Source organism: Polypterus senegalus, chromosome 1 (genome assembly GCF_016835505.1).
Source record: "Polypterus senegalus isolate Bchr_013 chromosome 1, ASM1683550v1, whole genome shotgun sequence".
Lineage (NCBI taxonomy): Eukaryota > Metazoa > Chordata > Cladistia > Polypteriformes > Polypteridae > Polypterus > Polypterus senegalus.
The window spans coordinates 278,936,793-278,953,573 of record NC_053154.1 but is presented as its reverse complement, the minus strand read 5'-3'; the positions used below and the strand labels follow the sequence as shown (position 1 = coordinate 278,953,573).

At 35.8% G+C, this 16,781-nt stretch overlaps 1 protein-coding gene across 1 annotated transcript in view; it reads left to right on the top strand.

The window, feature by feature from the left end:
• The window catches only part of prom2 (prominin 2), a 152,813-nt gene that overhangs the window by 50,842 nt on the left and 85,190 nt on the right, over nt 1-16,781 (top strand). Inside the window, exons 5-8 of the mRNA XM_039775157.1 lie at nt 2,171-2,291; nt 3,152-3,215; nt 9,574-9,663; nt 15,251-15,453. Coding sequence (XP_039631091.1) covers nt 2,171-2,291; nt 3,152-3,215; nt 9,574-9,663; nt 15,251-15,453 — 478 coding nt within the window. The remainder of the gene's footprint in view (nt 1-2,170; nt 2,292-3,151; nt 3,216-9,573; nt 9,664-15,250; nt 15,454-16,781) is intronic.

The following is a 16,781-nucleotide window of genomic DNA, read 5'->3' as shown; positions in this document are numbered from 1 at the left end:
ATTTTTTTCTCTCTTTAACTTAACTTGACGCCTATATTTTACCCCCTTAGTCTAAGATACACAGGGCACTTCAACATAAGCAAAGGATTTCTTTAATTCCATGGAAAAGAATATATAAAAAGTATATATTCTTCATACTGTCATTCATAAATAGACTGCTAACATAATTGTTTTGGCTAGACTACAGATGGCACGAGTAAAAGCTGGCACATGCTTGATTTTTCCTCAAAGCTCTGTACTCCATCATGTGGATGGAAAAGCTATTGCAGTGAAAGCTAAAAAAAGAGAGTCTGCAATCATGGAAAACTGTCAGCCCTGACCTCAGTCTGCAACTTAATCAATTTTCAGGGACTGTGTACTCAGGCAAATCTCTGTACAAATTGTATTGAATTTGCTATTTAGACAGTAAACATTTACTGTAGGTATATCTTGTAACATATTGTTATACATGAGAGATACAGTTGAACATTTTTGGCATAATTTTTAAAATAAGAATGCATTATTTTTTTTTCTTCTAATTAACACTAGAATTGCCAGAGCCTACGAAAATACTTGTAGATCCAGCCCACCTTAAATCTGTTTGCACCTCTCCGTCAGCGTCTTTTTTCCTGTAAATGTTCCGATAAAGACAAGCAGCAAACAGCCTACAATTCCATCCCCCCACAGCCGCAGAACATGCACAAAGTTCTCCCAGCTCATGCCTTGATTGATTATCTGGGAGTGAAGTGCTGTGAAGGGCACATATATTGTCTCTTTCTTTCAGGTGTGTAATAGAAACCACAGCATAGAGAGAAGTGTGCGCATTGGAACAGGTACACATGTTGTAAATGTAGGAAGGATGGCCCTTGCGTGTGTGTGAACTATTAACATTTGAATTTAATGATTGCATATAGCGCTGAAATTACCTCTCTGTACAGTTCTTTTCTCTGCATGTCCTGGAGTACAAAAGAAACAGCACTGTACACCTAAGAGTGGACACTTGCAAGATCGAAAAAAAAAAAACATGCGGTCACTGATTACAAGTGCAATATGTTATGCGAATGAATATGAATAATACGAATAATGTTGCATCCGTGCCACATTGTTTTCCGAAGTGTATTATACGGGTCATAAAATGAATAATTCCAAATGTCATATATACCTATGTTTCTGTTTTTGCTTTTTTTTTTTGAGATCATAGACCATAAGGTGCATACTAATTCAGCATAAGCAGGAACACTGAATAAAACTGAATGAATAAAAAATTAAGTGACGGTGAAATATGAAGAAGGCATATTCACCAGCGTTTTTGTGTCAGCTTTTATCCCTCCAGATCAGAGAATGTCCAGTTCCATTGCCTCAAAACACCACTCACATCTACAGTTACTCCCAGTTTCAAATAAAAACTAACAGCGTCAGATCCCTAGGACGGTAGTATGTATCGTGATTGTGACTGAGAGAATAAAAGTGAAAAAAAAAAACCCGGTAACTTTTACAAGTCCTATAAATGTATACCGTCTGTTACAGACACAAACCAAATGTATGTATGTACTGTATAATATTAACAATAACACTACTGAAAACGGCAAATATAGGAGACATTCGGGATCGAACCGGGGACTCTTGATTACAAGTCAGCAAATCTTACTGCAACACCACAGAAGCTGTTGTATTATCCTTGAACCTTTTGTGAAAGTTTTTATTTGATCCTTGGACTTCAGGCTTCACACATTATATAGTTTATGACAACATTTTGTCATTTACTACTAAAATGTGAAAAAAAATTCTGTTTTAACGATGTGTTTACACAGATTATTGTAGAAACGGAACACACACGAAACCCATGTATTCCAAATAACAATCTATTATTTCCACTCTAAAACTCCAGCACTTCACTCCCAGATAATCAATCAAGGCATGAGCTGGGAGAACTTTGTGCACATTCTGTGTCGGTGGGGGGATGGGATACCAGGCTGCTTGCTACTTGTCTTTATCGGCACATTTACAGAACAAAAGACGCTGACGGAAAGGTACTCATGGATTTAAGATGGGCCAGATCTGCGAGTTTTTTCTATCTATCTATCTACATTAAGTATATATTTATAAAAGTATATTTTCTTTTTCTTTCTATGCAAATGATCTACTACTGCTTTAACTATGCTAATTATGTGCTTTTTATTTTCTGTACCAGAGTGGGAAATATCATTATGTTCTGTAGCAGCAACAGCTTTTCAAAAGGCATTAGCACCAGTCCTGAGTTGATTAACATTACTGCATCAAATCTGAATATTTTTCTGAACAATATTCCAAAGGTATGTTGAGATCTGAATATCGAAGCCATGAATTGTAGAACGTTTATTTTAATAATGTAGCTGACTACCTTACAGATGTACAGAAGTTGAATGTGCCTTCTACTGGCATAAATAACATGTTTAGTTTTTACTTTATTTTTTTTAACTATATTTAGCTATTAGTATTGCAAAACACTTTGAGCTACTTTCATTTTTGAATATGAGACATATTGTAGCTGAAATTATTGTGATTTTAAAAGAAGGCATTTTAGACCCAAATAATTTTGTACAGGTTGGAACCGAGTGTCACCAGGAAGAGTGTAAATGAAATAAACTCAGTTAGTCTAGATATTACAAAATTATTGATCTCTTAATATATTTAATGTAGTGAAATGGATTCAATAGCTTGTTTATATGGGATTGACTTTGAAAGTCTACATGCAATGTTTAAGACTAGACTTGTATTTGTAACTGAGGAATGGTAATAAAGTGGTTAGTGTTGCTGCCTCAAAGCTCCAGAGCCCTTGGTATGAATACTTGCCTTGTTACCATGTGCATCAAATTTAGTATGTTATCCCTCTTTTTGTATGTGATTTTGTTCCCTTGATTTTTTCCTTCCATATCCCAAATGAGTTTGTGCTTTTGTGTTTGGGTAATTGCCAACTCCAAATTGACCAAATTTAAATAAGTATCTGTGTGTGTGTGTGTTTTTTTGTTTGTGTTTGAATATGATCCATCCAAGACCAGTGTCTGCTGCTCACTTTAGTTTATGCCCACACAACCCTGAGTTAAATTAACTAGTTACAGATGATGAGTGCATGGCTAAAACAGAATGGTTAAATGATAATTTCTCCAGGTGATTTTTTTTTTATACTTCTCAGGAGATCAACTATCTAATTGAGGAAAGCTCCCAGCCTGTAAATAAAGTAAATAGCAGTGTAAATGGTAAGTTGATGAATTTCCGCAAGAATCCAGTTTTAATAAATCATTATTTATTAAACCAATATGCATCATTTAAAGATATTGGTTTTTGGTACTGTGCATTAAAGTTACATAATCAGATATGGTTTTCAGATATATATACCATATTTATCTAAATTTTGAATATATTTGAATGAGCTTAAACAATGATAATTAAGGTTTAAGAACCGCATTCTTGTCTTTATTAATTTGTTTCAGGTATGGAAAAAATCATTTATGGAAAGATAAATATTGTAATTAAAGAAAAACACTCAACAACTTAGATTTACACTTTCTGAAACAATTAATGGTGTGTTAATGGAAACTACTTTAAAATAGCTTCTCGGCCGTACTGGTCAGTGTCAAAATACCAATTGTCAAAGCAGATAGCTTTACTGTTTTACAGAACTTGGGTTAATGCTCAGTTTAAAGCTTGGGTAACCTAGCCCTTTGTTTATGTGGATTATTTCTAGGGACATTGTTCTCCTAAAACAGACCAAAAGCATTCAGTTAGGGCAGCTTGTTAACTTTTTTTTGTGATGTTTTTTTTTTTTTATTTTGAGTAAAATAAGCTGAAACAGCAATTATCATCCATCCATCCATTATCCAACCCGCTATATCCTAACTACAGGGTACGGGGGTCTGCTGGAGCCAATCCCAGCTAACACCGGGCGCAAGGAAGGAAGCAAACCTTGGGCAGGGTGCCAGCCCACCGCAGACAGCAATTATCAATCATAGATAAAGAAATTGTAACAACGGTAGGCTGCAGCCCATATAAGAATAAGTGACTTAAAGTAGAGGAGGCATGACCTTAACGTTAGAGCATTGAAAGGAAGAACATAGAGGAGTGTAGGTGGTTCAGCAGAGAATCATGATGGTATATTTTTAACCAGCTTCATATTATTTGAAGGCCAAATGGCCAATAGATTTCTTAACATTCTGTAGAAAGACAGACAAGAGAAGTCTAACTGCTGACCGACAGGGAGATAGAGGTAGCATGAGAATTTAAAATGAGGGACTAAATTCATTTTAACAATTGCCAAACTAGAACAACAAAACAATAAAAGAAAGGACCATAAGGAAAGGGATTCCATGACACTTTTAAGAAATAAATGTTAATTAGACAACATAATGTCCTTCAGAAATGGGGAATATTGATGCCCAAGTATTTAATGAGCAAGTCAAAGGGAGCCTATCCCAGCAAGCATCAGACTTAATGTAATTAGGATCAATCCTGCATTTGGCACCGGTTTATCTCAGAGTGAAAACACACACACACACACACACACACACACACACACACAAGTGGGCCTACTTGAGCAGCAGAAGTTAACCTAACCTGACATTCAGAGAAAACCCCAATTGGACGCTAAACCCAGTCTCCTTCACTGCAAGAATGCAGTGCTGCAACTGCACCACTTTACTGCCCAAAATTATTATTATTGCTATTATTATTATTAATTGTTGTCTTCAGTATTTTCCATCAATTACTTTTTAAATTAAATAATGTGCCTCTGATGGTATGGCCACTTGATCTGCAGGAATGAGCAACCAGTGATAAACACAGCCTTGCACTTTAGCCTGAAGGGAGAGCTGCCAAATGGGCCCACAAAGAAATGCAGGCTCGATCAATTGAGGGAATGACATGCACAAAGTCAATACTGTCCCTCAAAGATGTCCCAGATCAGAACAAGTGGAATGAAACCTGCCAAAAAGCGAACCCTGTGTCAATGTGGAACAAATGCCAGGAAGAAGATGAATTTGTTCATATATTTTTCTTCACTTTAGACACAACAATAATTCATCCATCTTCCTAACCCGTTTATCCTTTGCAGGGTCAGGCGACAGATGGAGTCTATGCCAGCAATCATCGGGTAAAAGCCAGGAACAGTCTTTGTACAGGGCACCAGCCCATCGCAGGGTGAATGCAGACACCCCAGACATACACACCCACTCACAGGGGTCACTTTAGCAATGCCAGTTTGCTAATAACTTATTTGAGCATGTATTTATTTGTTCTTACAATTAATGTCAGAATGTAACCACTGCAGAAACAGAATTGCAGAAGCAAATGTAGAAATTATAAGCAGCATATAGCTTGAGGCCAACTTCACTCATGACAGAGGCTATGAGCAGAGAAGCATTCAGGAAATGTATTCCTACTCCAAGAAAGTTACTGTCAAGTATCTGTGATAAAATAATTATTTCTAACTTCCTTTCATTATCACAAGGATGCCTAATAAATGTAGAAGATGTTTTTTGTAAAATCATAGTGGACATATTCAGTAAGTCTTAAGGCTTTTGTATTTACATATGGGCTTGTGTACCCTTAAACCCTATTGTAAAGTACAAGAATATACATGGTGTTTTTAACATTTATAAAAAATGGTTAGATTTAGAACACTATTTTAGTGGCAAATTAATATAAACAATGATTGTGTTTGATGAAAACAATGATTGACTTGAAAAATACTGAATTTATCCTTTAAGCTACTAATAAAGATGTGGAGACTCTAATTTTAACACTAGCTCTACTTATACTATTTATGATTTGCTTATTCATTGATTTAGATGTTGTTTTATGACTAAATCTATAAGATACCCCAACACAGTGATTATGGGTAGCAGCTATAACTGGAATAAAAAACAACCTGTGATTTAAGATAACAAGTCAATGGCCTGGGATGTATTCTGATTTGTCAGCCAGCTAACTTTCCTGTCATATTGTGGCATAAAATTAAAGATTCCCTATATCTACGTATGATTAAGACCATATGTCTTGAAAAATCCATGTCTCAAACCAGAAGTGAAGAGAACACAACTGGTTAAAGACCATTTCTCTCCATTGTAATGTTGGTAAGGGTAGATACAATCAAATTCTTTTTTTAATTTTATTTTATTGATTTTATTTGAAGAAAACAACATTTCATATAATCTAATCAAACTTAAAAAACAGAATTCAACCTCTGTCTGAAGGAAAGAGAGGAGAGCCTACAACAAGAGCAAATCTTTAAAAACAACAAATAAAGGAGAATGTCCCTTTCTCCGATATAAAATTCTTATTCTAAAGTTTTATTAATTATACCTTTCCATTTTTTAAAAAAAAAATTTTCAACAGAAAATTGAATTTTTTCTATTTTCAAATAGTATTAGGGTGTTGTACTGTGTTAGCTATTATGAATGTAGTGATACGTCAAGCAAAATGACACCTTTTATTTGGTAACTAAAAAGGCTACAATCTGCAAGCTTTTGAGGCAACTCCGGCCCCTTCTTCAGGCAAGATTTAATACAGAAAGTGCAGTCCCCTGTGTTTATTGACACCAGCACAGATACAACATTGGAAAACCTTTAAGTAAGACATCTTAAAATGTAAAAAATGAATAGACCTCTTCAGGCTAAGATTCATTAAGAAAGAAAGGAGAACAATGTCTAGTCAACATCTTTGGATAACTGTCCAACAAAGTTTCTGATGAAATTTTTTACAGTTTACAGTTTGCACAGTATGTTAAAACACCAATGTGGGGTGAAGGTTGTCTGGATTTAGCATTTTGTAATAATCAAGATAGAATTGAGGGTGTAGAGGTCATTGAACCACTAGGGTCAAGTGACCATACTATAATACAGTTCTCAGTGTTTTGTAAGTGTGCGTATACAAAGATTAAATTCTTATGTTTAACTTTGGTACAGCAGATTTTGAGCAGATGCAGCAAAGTCTAAGGGGGATAGACTGGGATAAGCTTTGAAGTGTGGATATGTTCGAGGAGCAGTGGAACAGGTTTAATGTTTTACATGTAATGCAAGATAGGTATATACCTAAATTTGGAATTAATATGAAATTTAAAAAAACTCCACTATGGGTTAATAAAGATTTGAAAAAGAAGCTCTAAAGCTACAGCTTTATAAGACATGTAAGACTAATAACTCCAAAGTGAATTTTATGTTGTATGATAACATGGGGGCAACCATTAAGAAGGATATTAGGTAGGCTAAAAGAAAATTGGAGAAGAATATAGTAGATAAGGTGAAAGATGACCCTAAGAAATTCTTTCAGTATTTTAGTAGTAAAAGAACAGTTAAGGAGGAGGTGAAATATATAGACAGTGAAATAGCGGATGCTGAGGTCTTCACATGTGAGGAAGTGAATAACCTCCCAGTGGTAAACGAGACTACTAAGAAGGTTTTGAAGGATTTGGAAATTGTAGAGGGAGAAGTACTGCTTAGATTAAATAGGCTGAAATCAAATCACCAGGACCAGATAATATTTACCCTTGAGTTCTTAAGGAGGCTAGTGAGTACATATATAAACTGTTGACACATATTTTTAGGAGGTCACTGTGCACTGGGGAGATTTTGAAGGACTGGATACTGGCAAATATTATTCTGTTATATAAAAAGGTTGACCGGGCTGATCCAAGTAACAGTAAGTTTAACCTGCATCACAGGAAAATTAATGGAAGGAATTATTAAGGATAAGGTTAAGCAGCAAGTGGAAAGTACAGGAGTTTTTCTGAACAGTCAGCATGGGTTCAGAAAGGGGAGGTCATGTTTTACTAACATGCTGGAATTCTATGAGGGAGCAGCAAAAGGATTTGATTAAAGTAGAGCATATGATATTTATGTTGACTTTCAGAAAGCATTTGATAAGGTGCCACATGAGAGGTTGGGCATCAAGCTAAAAGAAGTTGGAGTTCAGTGCTAGGTCCACTGCTATTTTCAATATATATAAATGATTTAGATAGGAATATAAGTAACAAGCTGGTTATGTTTACAGATGATACCATGATAGGTTGATTGGCAGATAATCTGGAATCTATTAAATCATTACAGAAAGACTTGGACAGTATACAGGCTTGGGCAGATTTGTGGCAGATGAAATTTAATATCAGTAAATATAAAGTATTACATATAGGAAGTAAAAATTTTAGGTTTGAATACACAATGGTAGGTCTGCAAATCGAGAGTACACCTTATGAGAAGGATATAGGAGTCTTGTGGACTCTAGCTATCAACTTCCCGACAGTGTTCAGAAGCTATTAAGAAGGTAAACAGAATGTTAGGTTATATAGCACATTGTGTGGAGCACAAGTCCAAGGAGGTTATGCTGAAGCTTTATATCTCACTGGTGAGGCCTCATCTGGAGTACTATATGCAGTTTTTGTCTCCAGGCTACAAAAAGGACACAGCAGCGCTAGAAAAAGTCCAGAGAAGAGTGATTAGGCTGCTTCCAGGGCTAAAGCAGATGAATTATGAAGAAAGATTAAAAGAGCTGAGTCTTATCCGTTTAAGCAAAAGATTAAGAGCTGACATGATTGAAGTGTTTAAAATTATGAAGTTAATTAGTACAGTGGATTGAGACTGATATTTTAAAATGAGTTCATCAAGAAACACAGGGACACAGTTGTAAACTTGTTAAAGGGTAAATGTTGAACAAACATTAAGAAGATTTTCTTTACAGAGAACCATAAATACTTGGTACTACATGAAAGACAACAAGACTTTATGATGTTTTTGATGTTTTTTAGAAGAGTTAGGTGGATTGTGGTGAGCTTTGTTGGGCTGAATGGCCACTTCTTATATACAGTATATTGTTCTAATGTTGTAATGTTCTTTGGGAAAATTGTAGTTAATGCTTGGTGAAAAGTTTAAGGTAGAAGTTGTTGTCTCTAAACATTTTTTTTTTATAAAATTCCACTGGGTATCCATCAGGCTTGCTGCTTTCCCACTTTGGAGTGAGTTTATAACGCCTAGTAATTCTGAGAGTGTCAAAGGTTTATCCAGTTCTACAGCACTAAGAGTATCTAGTTGTGGTACTTGTACTGAGTCAAAAAACTCATTAGGTTGTGTCTTATCTTCTTTAAATTGAGTCGAATATAAGGACTTATTGTACTCTCTAAATGTGTGGGTTATATTTCTATGGTCAATGATTTTCTCCATCTGTGTTGGTAATTTCTTTCACTGCGTTATGAACTTCCTGCTTGTGGATTTATTGAGCTAAGATCTTATTAGCCTTCTCTCCGTTTCCATAGTAATGATGTCACGTTTTAAAGAAGAGCTGTTCCATTTCTTTTGTTGGCAAGAGGTTACATTTTGATTGCAAAGCCAGTCTTTTTCTTTAAAGTGTCTTATTTGGACACCTGGCATATTCTTGATATATTCTGGTAATTTCACTGATGAACTGTGCCCTCGCAAGCCTTCCAGCACCTGCTGAAGAGAAAACAAGCAAATTCCACTGTTATTCAATGTTGTTTAACAATAAATGTGAAACATCCAAGGGGCAGATATTTTTATAAGCACTATAACAATTAGATGTTTAATTTCTTTATTTGTTATTTTTGTTTTGAAGATATTGGCCCTATACTTATTGACATGATGTTGGAAAATTTGGGGGACAGTGTAAATGCTGCAAAGGACTCGTTGATAAAACTGAATAATGGTAAATATAAATTTTGTATTTTCTATCCTCAATAAAATAGTACTTTGATTAGAACAACGAAAAACAAAGCGGAGATGCTATATTATCTGTTCATATAGTGTGCCAACAGTGTTTATCTTATTATGCTCATACATAATTTTGAAAAAGCTGTTACTTTACAGCAACATTAATGAAACACGATCTGCCTTTTTCAACCCATGGTGACTGTTTGCTGTTATAACCATACATGATGTTACTTTGTTTTGTCTTTAATAAGGGGTTTTGTTAATTTATCTGGGAAACATGTCTTATCTACTAGATCAGATCATAATCTATTTATATTTACAATGGCAGCATTGTTAGCTTTAAATATTTATGAATTTTACCAGTATCCAATAATTTTAGAAAATTCACATTTGTGCTTTATATGCATAGCTATAGCTAACTTCTTTGTGCACTTTATGTACATTCTAGCTGTACCCTGCGGCTGTGGTAGTGAAACAGGACAAACTTTAAGAATCAATAAAAAAAAAAAAAAAATGCAATTTTTAATGAGAAAAACTTATATTGATAGGTTTCCTATCCAAGAGCCTCTTGATATACAATATTTTTGGTTTTGTTATCGGGGCGAGGACATATAGGTTTCTTGGGGAACTAACCTGGGACAAAGCAACTATGTGAGAAGCATGGTGAGCTAAGATCAACCCCTGCCAACTTCAGTATCTGTCCCCTGGCCTTGTTAATTGACATTGCAAAGCAAAGTTTTACCAGGAACTGTAATCTCTTGAATTGAAAGGGCATGTCTGTCGCTAATAGAGGAAGCGAGTGATTAAAACCCTCTCGCCAATGTCACATCCTGTGATGATTATCACCTCTCTGATGTTGTCCTTAAGCTGACAGACTTGGAGACGGGTACCATTGCAAAGTCTGGGTGGGATCAGGTTTCTCAAAAGGAAAATTGTTGCTCCTACTTGCAATGCTAAATTGTGGGACGGCTTTCCAGGAGGATTAATGGAATTTAAAAATTCTGTAGGACAATGAACTGAATCGTTGTGTTCTAAAATGGTATTTATTGAAGTGTATGTCCGAGACAGCATGTACAGTATATATATATAATTCACTAAGGCAAGACACCCATGGAAAGCACACTGGAAGGGGCGTGGATTCACTAAGCCGCTGACAAGTAAGACATCTATGGGGCATGCAGGGAGGAGCCACGCCCACCAACTCCAACACCATTGGATACGACAACTCGCAAAGCCACGGCCACCAACTTGGACTCGACAACACAGAAAGAACGGCGTCATTTATATTCGTCTGTCGTAGAGCCTCATGTACCTCCGAGCCACCTTGACTGTTCATAGGGGCATGTTTCTTGCAGAGGTGAGTCGCCATATGCAGCGTGTAAAACAGTTTGTGAGGGGTATCCCATGGGATCCTTAAAACAATCCTTTACAACTGAGGTTAAAACACAATGAAGTAAGCATTCTTTAAAAACCGAGTTTTCGGTTACGACGCACAACCGTGTGCACCATAGCAAACTGTTTTACACGCTACATACAGCAATTCGCATCCGCGACAAACCTGCGTCTTTTTCACTTACGGACAATTATATGTTGCTCTCTCCAGAGTTCCATCTTTTCATTCACTTTCTGTTGTATCCTCAAACCCTCCATTTTTAGACAACAGTGTCTTTCCAGAAGTGTTCAACCATCAATAAATAATTATGCGGCGTTTGCTATGCCACGGGTTCACTATTGTGTTGTATTTTGCTCTCTCCAGAGTTCCATCTTTTCATTCACTTACTGTTGTATTTTCACACCAACCCGTTTTAGACAACTGTGTCTTTCCAGAAGTGTTTAGCATTCAATAAATAATTATGCATGAGATTGAGCGTGTGTTTACCCAGCACACAGAGGCGTGGGTAAGCCGTTGAACCCCATTCGGGCTGCAAACCGTGGAATTCCCACTAAGTGCAACTCATACGCTCTCACTGGTTACGTCCCTACCCTTTGTACACACCCCCCTCCCACCTCGCTACTACCGTGGTCGGGGGTCTTGGTGGATTATATATAGAAAAGGAGCCAAAACCGCATAGAGCAATGAAACGTCTACATGAGTCACAGGTGCATCTGGACTGTGTAAAGACGACAACGACTCAAGTGATGAGTTGGAGGTGGGCACATGAGCGGGCATTGCATACTGAACGAGCAGACTAGCATGACAGAGGGAGCTGAATGGACGTCCTTCTCCTCTTCTCCCGTTCCACACTCCGCGACTGCGCGGCGTGCACCCCATCCCTTCGTCTGGCAGGAAACCGGCCTGATTATGTGGCGTATGGTACGCCGCGGGTTGGCTAGTGTCAAATAATTTGAGCACCAATTGATTCATTTTATGCCTCCCTCTCCCCTCGGCCTGCAGCCTCATTCTTCTCTTTGTGGTTATAAATTGCTGCCGCAAAATCAACCGCAATGTTCATGCAAATTATAGAAAAAAACAGATCTAAATCCGTTAAGTAGTTCTCTTGTGAAAAGCAAACAGACATACAGACCTGACGCGAACGGAGGCTGGCGCTTGAGTGAGGATGGCCCTGGCCAGCTCCCTACTCCTAAGGTCCTGCCTCCCCCACCCCTCGGGCCGCAGCCTGTCTTTTCAATTCACACTTATTAATCGCTGCCACAAACGAACTGTGATACTTAGCATTATGAGAGGAGTCGCAAAATCAACTGCAATGTTCAGGCAAATTATAGAAAAAACTCGTATCTAAATCCGTTAAGTACTTCTTATATAAAAAGTGGACAAACATACAGACAGACGGACATGTTTGATTATATATATATATATATATATATATATATATATATATATATATATATATATATATATATATATAGTGAGAGAGAGAGATTATCCAGTCCAGACAATTTATTTCATTTTGAAACTTTTAACCACAGGCATACTTGCTTGTTTCTTTTTAATTGTAATAATAATTTAGTTGTTCATTGTTTGACAAAATTAAAGTTAAACTGAAATAATCATATGTCATACTTTCAGGAAAAAGAGCTCATAAAATGTATTCCTTCTTATAAAAATAAAAAAAAAAAACAAACACAACATTAGTGATTATTACTTTGAAAAAAAAAGTTAACTGAAATTCCTAAGTATTGATTTACCACTTTGATGACTTTTATCATAAGTAACATTGGTTCTCACCAATTTGAAGTACACTGTCTGTGTACTTAAGGTGGCTGTGGGCTTGACACGCAATGCTTAAAACAAAGGATATTGAAAAATACATACTAAGCACACTTGAATTACATTTTCGCTGTAACCATAAGGTATAAAATGTAGAATCTGATCTTAGGTTTGTTCTTTGTGTTGTGCATTGAACGCGATCTTCTGTCCACAGCCATTAACTGTCACTTTTTGCTCTGAATTTGCCAGCTATTTTTTATGCTATTTTAATGTGTTTGTAAATTATAGTTATTACTTTATAAAAATATTAACATGATTACAGTATGTGTGAAATAACTAAGCATTCCTATAAAATAACTTGGTGGACTGGTACTTGAATTTGCCATGCACCACATAGAGTTTAATGACTTCATTGTTAAGGAACTTCTCACAAGTTTTGTTAATCAAGGTATTACTGTGCATATTTGTAATGTCAGTATTCAAATATTAATTTCTGCCTAATTTGATACCCCTCAAAGTTATCAGAATCAGACTTAAACCTGATAGCAACAGTCTCATTGATCGGAGATCTTTTCACTAAGCAGTTTTAAGCCCCTAATCATCTTTGCTTGCACAGATCATTGTGTAGTGCACAGGTTATTAAGTCAGAATCCAATTGCTCTTTAAAGCTATTTGTAACTGGTAAACCTCAATATCGGACAGAGTGTGAGTACTAAATGGAATGCAGTAATCAACATTTTTTACAATTAGTGTATCGCTGAACCTGTAATCATAATTGAAATTAATATAAGATTCATTGTGTATTTCTGTTATTTAGCCTGGTACCTTTTAATTCTATTATATCAAACTTATGTCCACCTGCATATAATTCCAAGTCATTTATTTTATTCTTAATACTCTAAGCAGTTTTAATGCATTACTTACTTTACTGTGGGTTTTAACAGTGTACTAGAACTTTCTTAAAATTCTGCTAGTAAGTAAAAACATAATACATGGCAGAATTTTAAAGCACTAGGCGGCTCTCCCCCCTGCTCGCTTCGCTCGACCAACCCCGGGTTTGGTTAACCGGATATACAATTTAAAGAGATTGTTATTTTCATTTCATTCATATTCATAAATTTTTCTTAATATTTGCCATATTTGCCACTTCGCGTCTCTGCCACTTGCGTTGTTAAGAGGGGGGCTGAACGCGTGCACTCCTCTGAAACCCCCTCTTAAACAGTGATACAATGGGAAACAAATAAATTTTTTTATACCTCCTATTTGCTCAATTAGCTGCTAGCTTGCTGCTGTTGCTGCTGCTGCCACCGAGCTGCGTGATCTGTATGTCGCTTTGTTTTAGGAATTGTGTGTCAAGCTATTAAAACACATGCGTTGGTTGAGGTAGCTAAGCATGCTTACCTGGTACTGAAAATGCTCATTAAAATGGTGAAGCTGTCATAATAATATAAGGAAAATCAGAAATAAGGAAGTTATTTGCCATTATGTTTAATAAGGAAAGAAAATGGCTTTTGTTTGCTATGATGAATGATTAAATGTTTTAATACAAAACAACACCGAATCAGAGATCTCACGTTGCTGGAGAAGTGTTTAAAATCAACATGTTGTTAGTACACACGCCAACCAAAAAACAGAACAGTACAGTAGAGAAATCTATCTGTTCTATAAATGACAACACAAACTATCAATTAATAATTACAAAAATGCCGAGTGTAGAAGAGAAGAACCTGTGCAAAAGCTGTGCAAAATATGGAAGTACTGCAACATAGTGTATCTGGAGAAACATGATGCCGAAATTACTGCGAAGTAAGATATAGGACTGTCGTTTTTCAATCAGATGATTTGGCTTCAAATAAGAATTTTTTTTTATACAAATTATATTAAAATAACTATGATCGATCTGATAACTCTAATTGCAAAAGCCTATGTTAATAATTATACTAGTAAGAGGTGTAATAGTAATTAAAGAGCATAGTTATCGTGGTATAATAGTGGTAATTAAATAAAAAAAATGTTAATTAAAACACACATTGTTAACATGATATATTAGCAAACAGTCAATGGGGGTTCAGACATGGGAAATTATTTTTCATTAATATACATTGCTATTTTGTGATTGATCAACAATGCATTTCATCATAATGCAATCCGATGATTTTTATCTTTATTTTCAAAAGACATTTTGCTAATGCCCCTCATAAGAGGATATTAATCAGTCTAACAGATGTGTGAATTTAAGGCTGAGTGTTCTTATCGGTGTAAATGAGGAGGCCCTGGTACAAAGACCTATTTTAAGTTCTTGTCACCATAGTTATACATATACTTTTCATTGAAACTGGAAACATTTTACTAAACAATGATTAAACTTTGGTATTAAACAGTAAAGAATGTATTGATTTTTTAATTTATTTAGTTTCCATCAACATTGGAGTTCAACTTGAAAACTTGAGCAACATTTCTATGAAGTTCAGGCAAAACCAGGATGTGCTAGAGACAAATCTGACGAACATCCGAACACAAATCAATTCAACATTGAACAATCCTGACTGCAGCGTTTGTCTGGTAGAAGGAAGAAATATTTTGGATAAACTCGTGCCTGTTACAGTCTTTCCGGTGGTAAGAATGCCCCAAAGAGAATTTATTCTCATTAATAACAATAACTTACTTGCAGTGGAGGAAAGTTTACATTTTCATTGCTTAGAGCTAAAGCTACAGAGCTGAATAAATTGTGATTACCGCACAGACAGTTACAAATTATAATTTTCCTTTTTTGAAAATAGCAATTTTAAAGAAAATAATGAGAGGTGGGGTTACTGTGCCTATATTACAGCTTTATAATAACATAAAATTATTATTAAAAGCATTCTTGTAGTGTATGTCCAAAAGCATCCTAATTAATTTAACATATACAACAGATCATAAAGGCTGTATTTTCCATTTATTTTTCATTTACATAATAAATAATCTGAGGTTTTCAATTGAATTGTCTTATAAAATATTTGCTGTTAGTCCAAAGAAGAGGAGCCAAGGAAACATGTGACTGTGTCATTTTGGTCTATCAACAGTACAAGTTTTACAGGATGGTTGGGTGGCAAATGGATCTGTGTTTTTGTATTTGCTTGAAACAGCGTTTTAATTTAAGTACAAGTTAGAGTGTACTATTATCCACCTCATCCTGTGCTTTTACGGATGCTATTGTTGCCCTCCATTTTCCATTAGTTTTCTCTTAGATATTTTTCAGCTTCTCTCAGTTTTACCTTGAAACAGTAAATTGAACATACTTCCTTATTATTTATTTCCTGACTTATATCATTTAATTTTGCATTCCTTTCCTTCACAATCATTCTGAATTCAATTATCGTTTTTTTTTATTTGGAAAAATCCTCAATATGATCTACCCTGCTTTGCTAAGATGCCATTGCATAGCTAGTTGGAGTTCATTCTAGAGTGAACTACTGTGTGTTTGTTAGAGTTGTAGATGGAAATGAGCAGGTATATTCTGATTTTGCTTTGTAGCTTATATGTAATGAGATCACACTCTTAACCTCATTTCCCGACTCTCTGAGGGGTAGGCTAGGTGCTTTGCTGGATAGTGGTGTTGAGCCTTCTGCACTAGAGATGCCTGACTGGTGGGAACCTACTGTATATCCGTCTCTTCTTAATCTACCTGCTATAGGCTGTGACACTTTATTTATGTTGACTTAGACTTCAGAAGGTTTTTAATGTCTTTCTGTTCCCTTTGTACAGAAGTCTCACCAAGAATGTTATAACAGAGGATAGGTTCAAACATAATACAAAAAATAGCATCACTACCTTTGTCTCAGGTGTCCATCTACAGCAGCAGATAAAATCAAACAGACCACAGTGGTATAAACACCAAAAGGAAGTTGATCGATTGGCATAGATTGTCGGAAAAACTTGAAAACTGAAGTTCAGAAAATCGC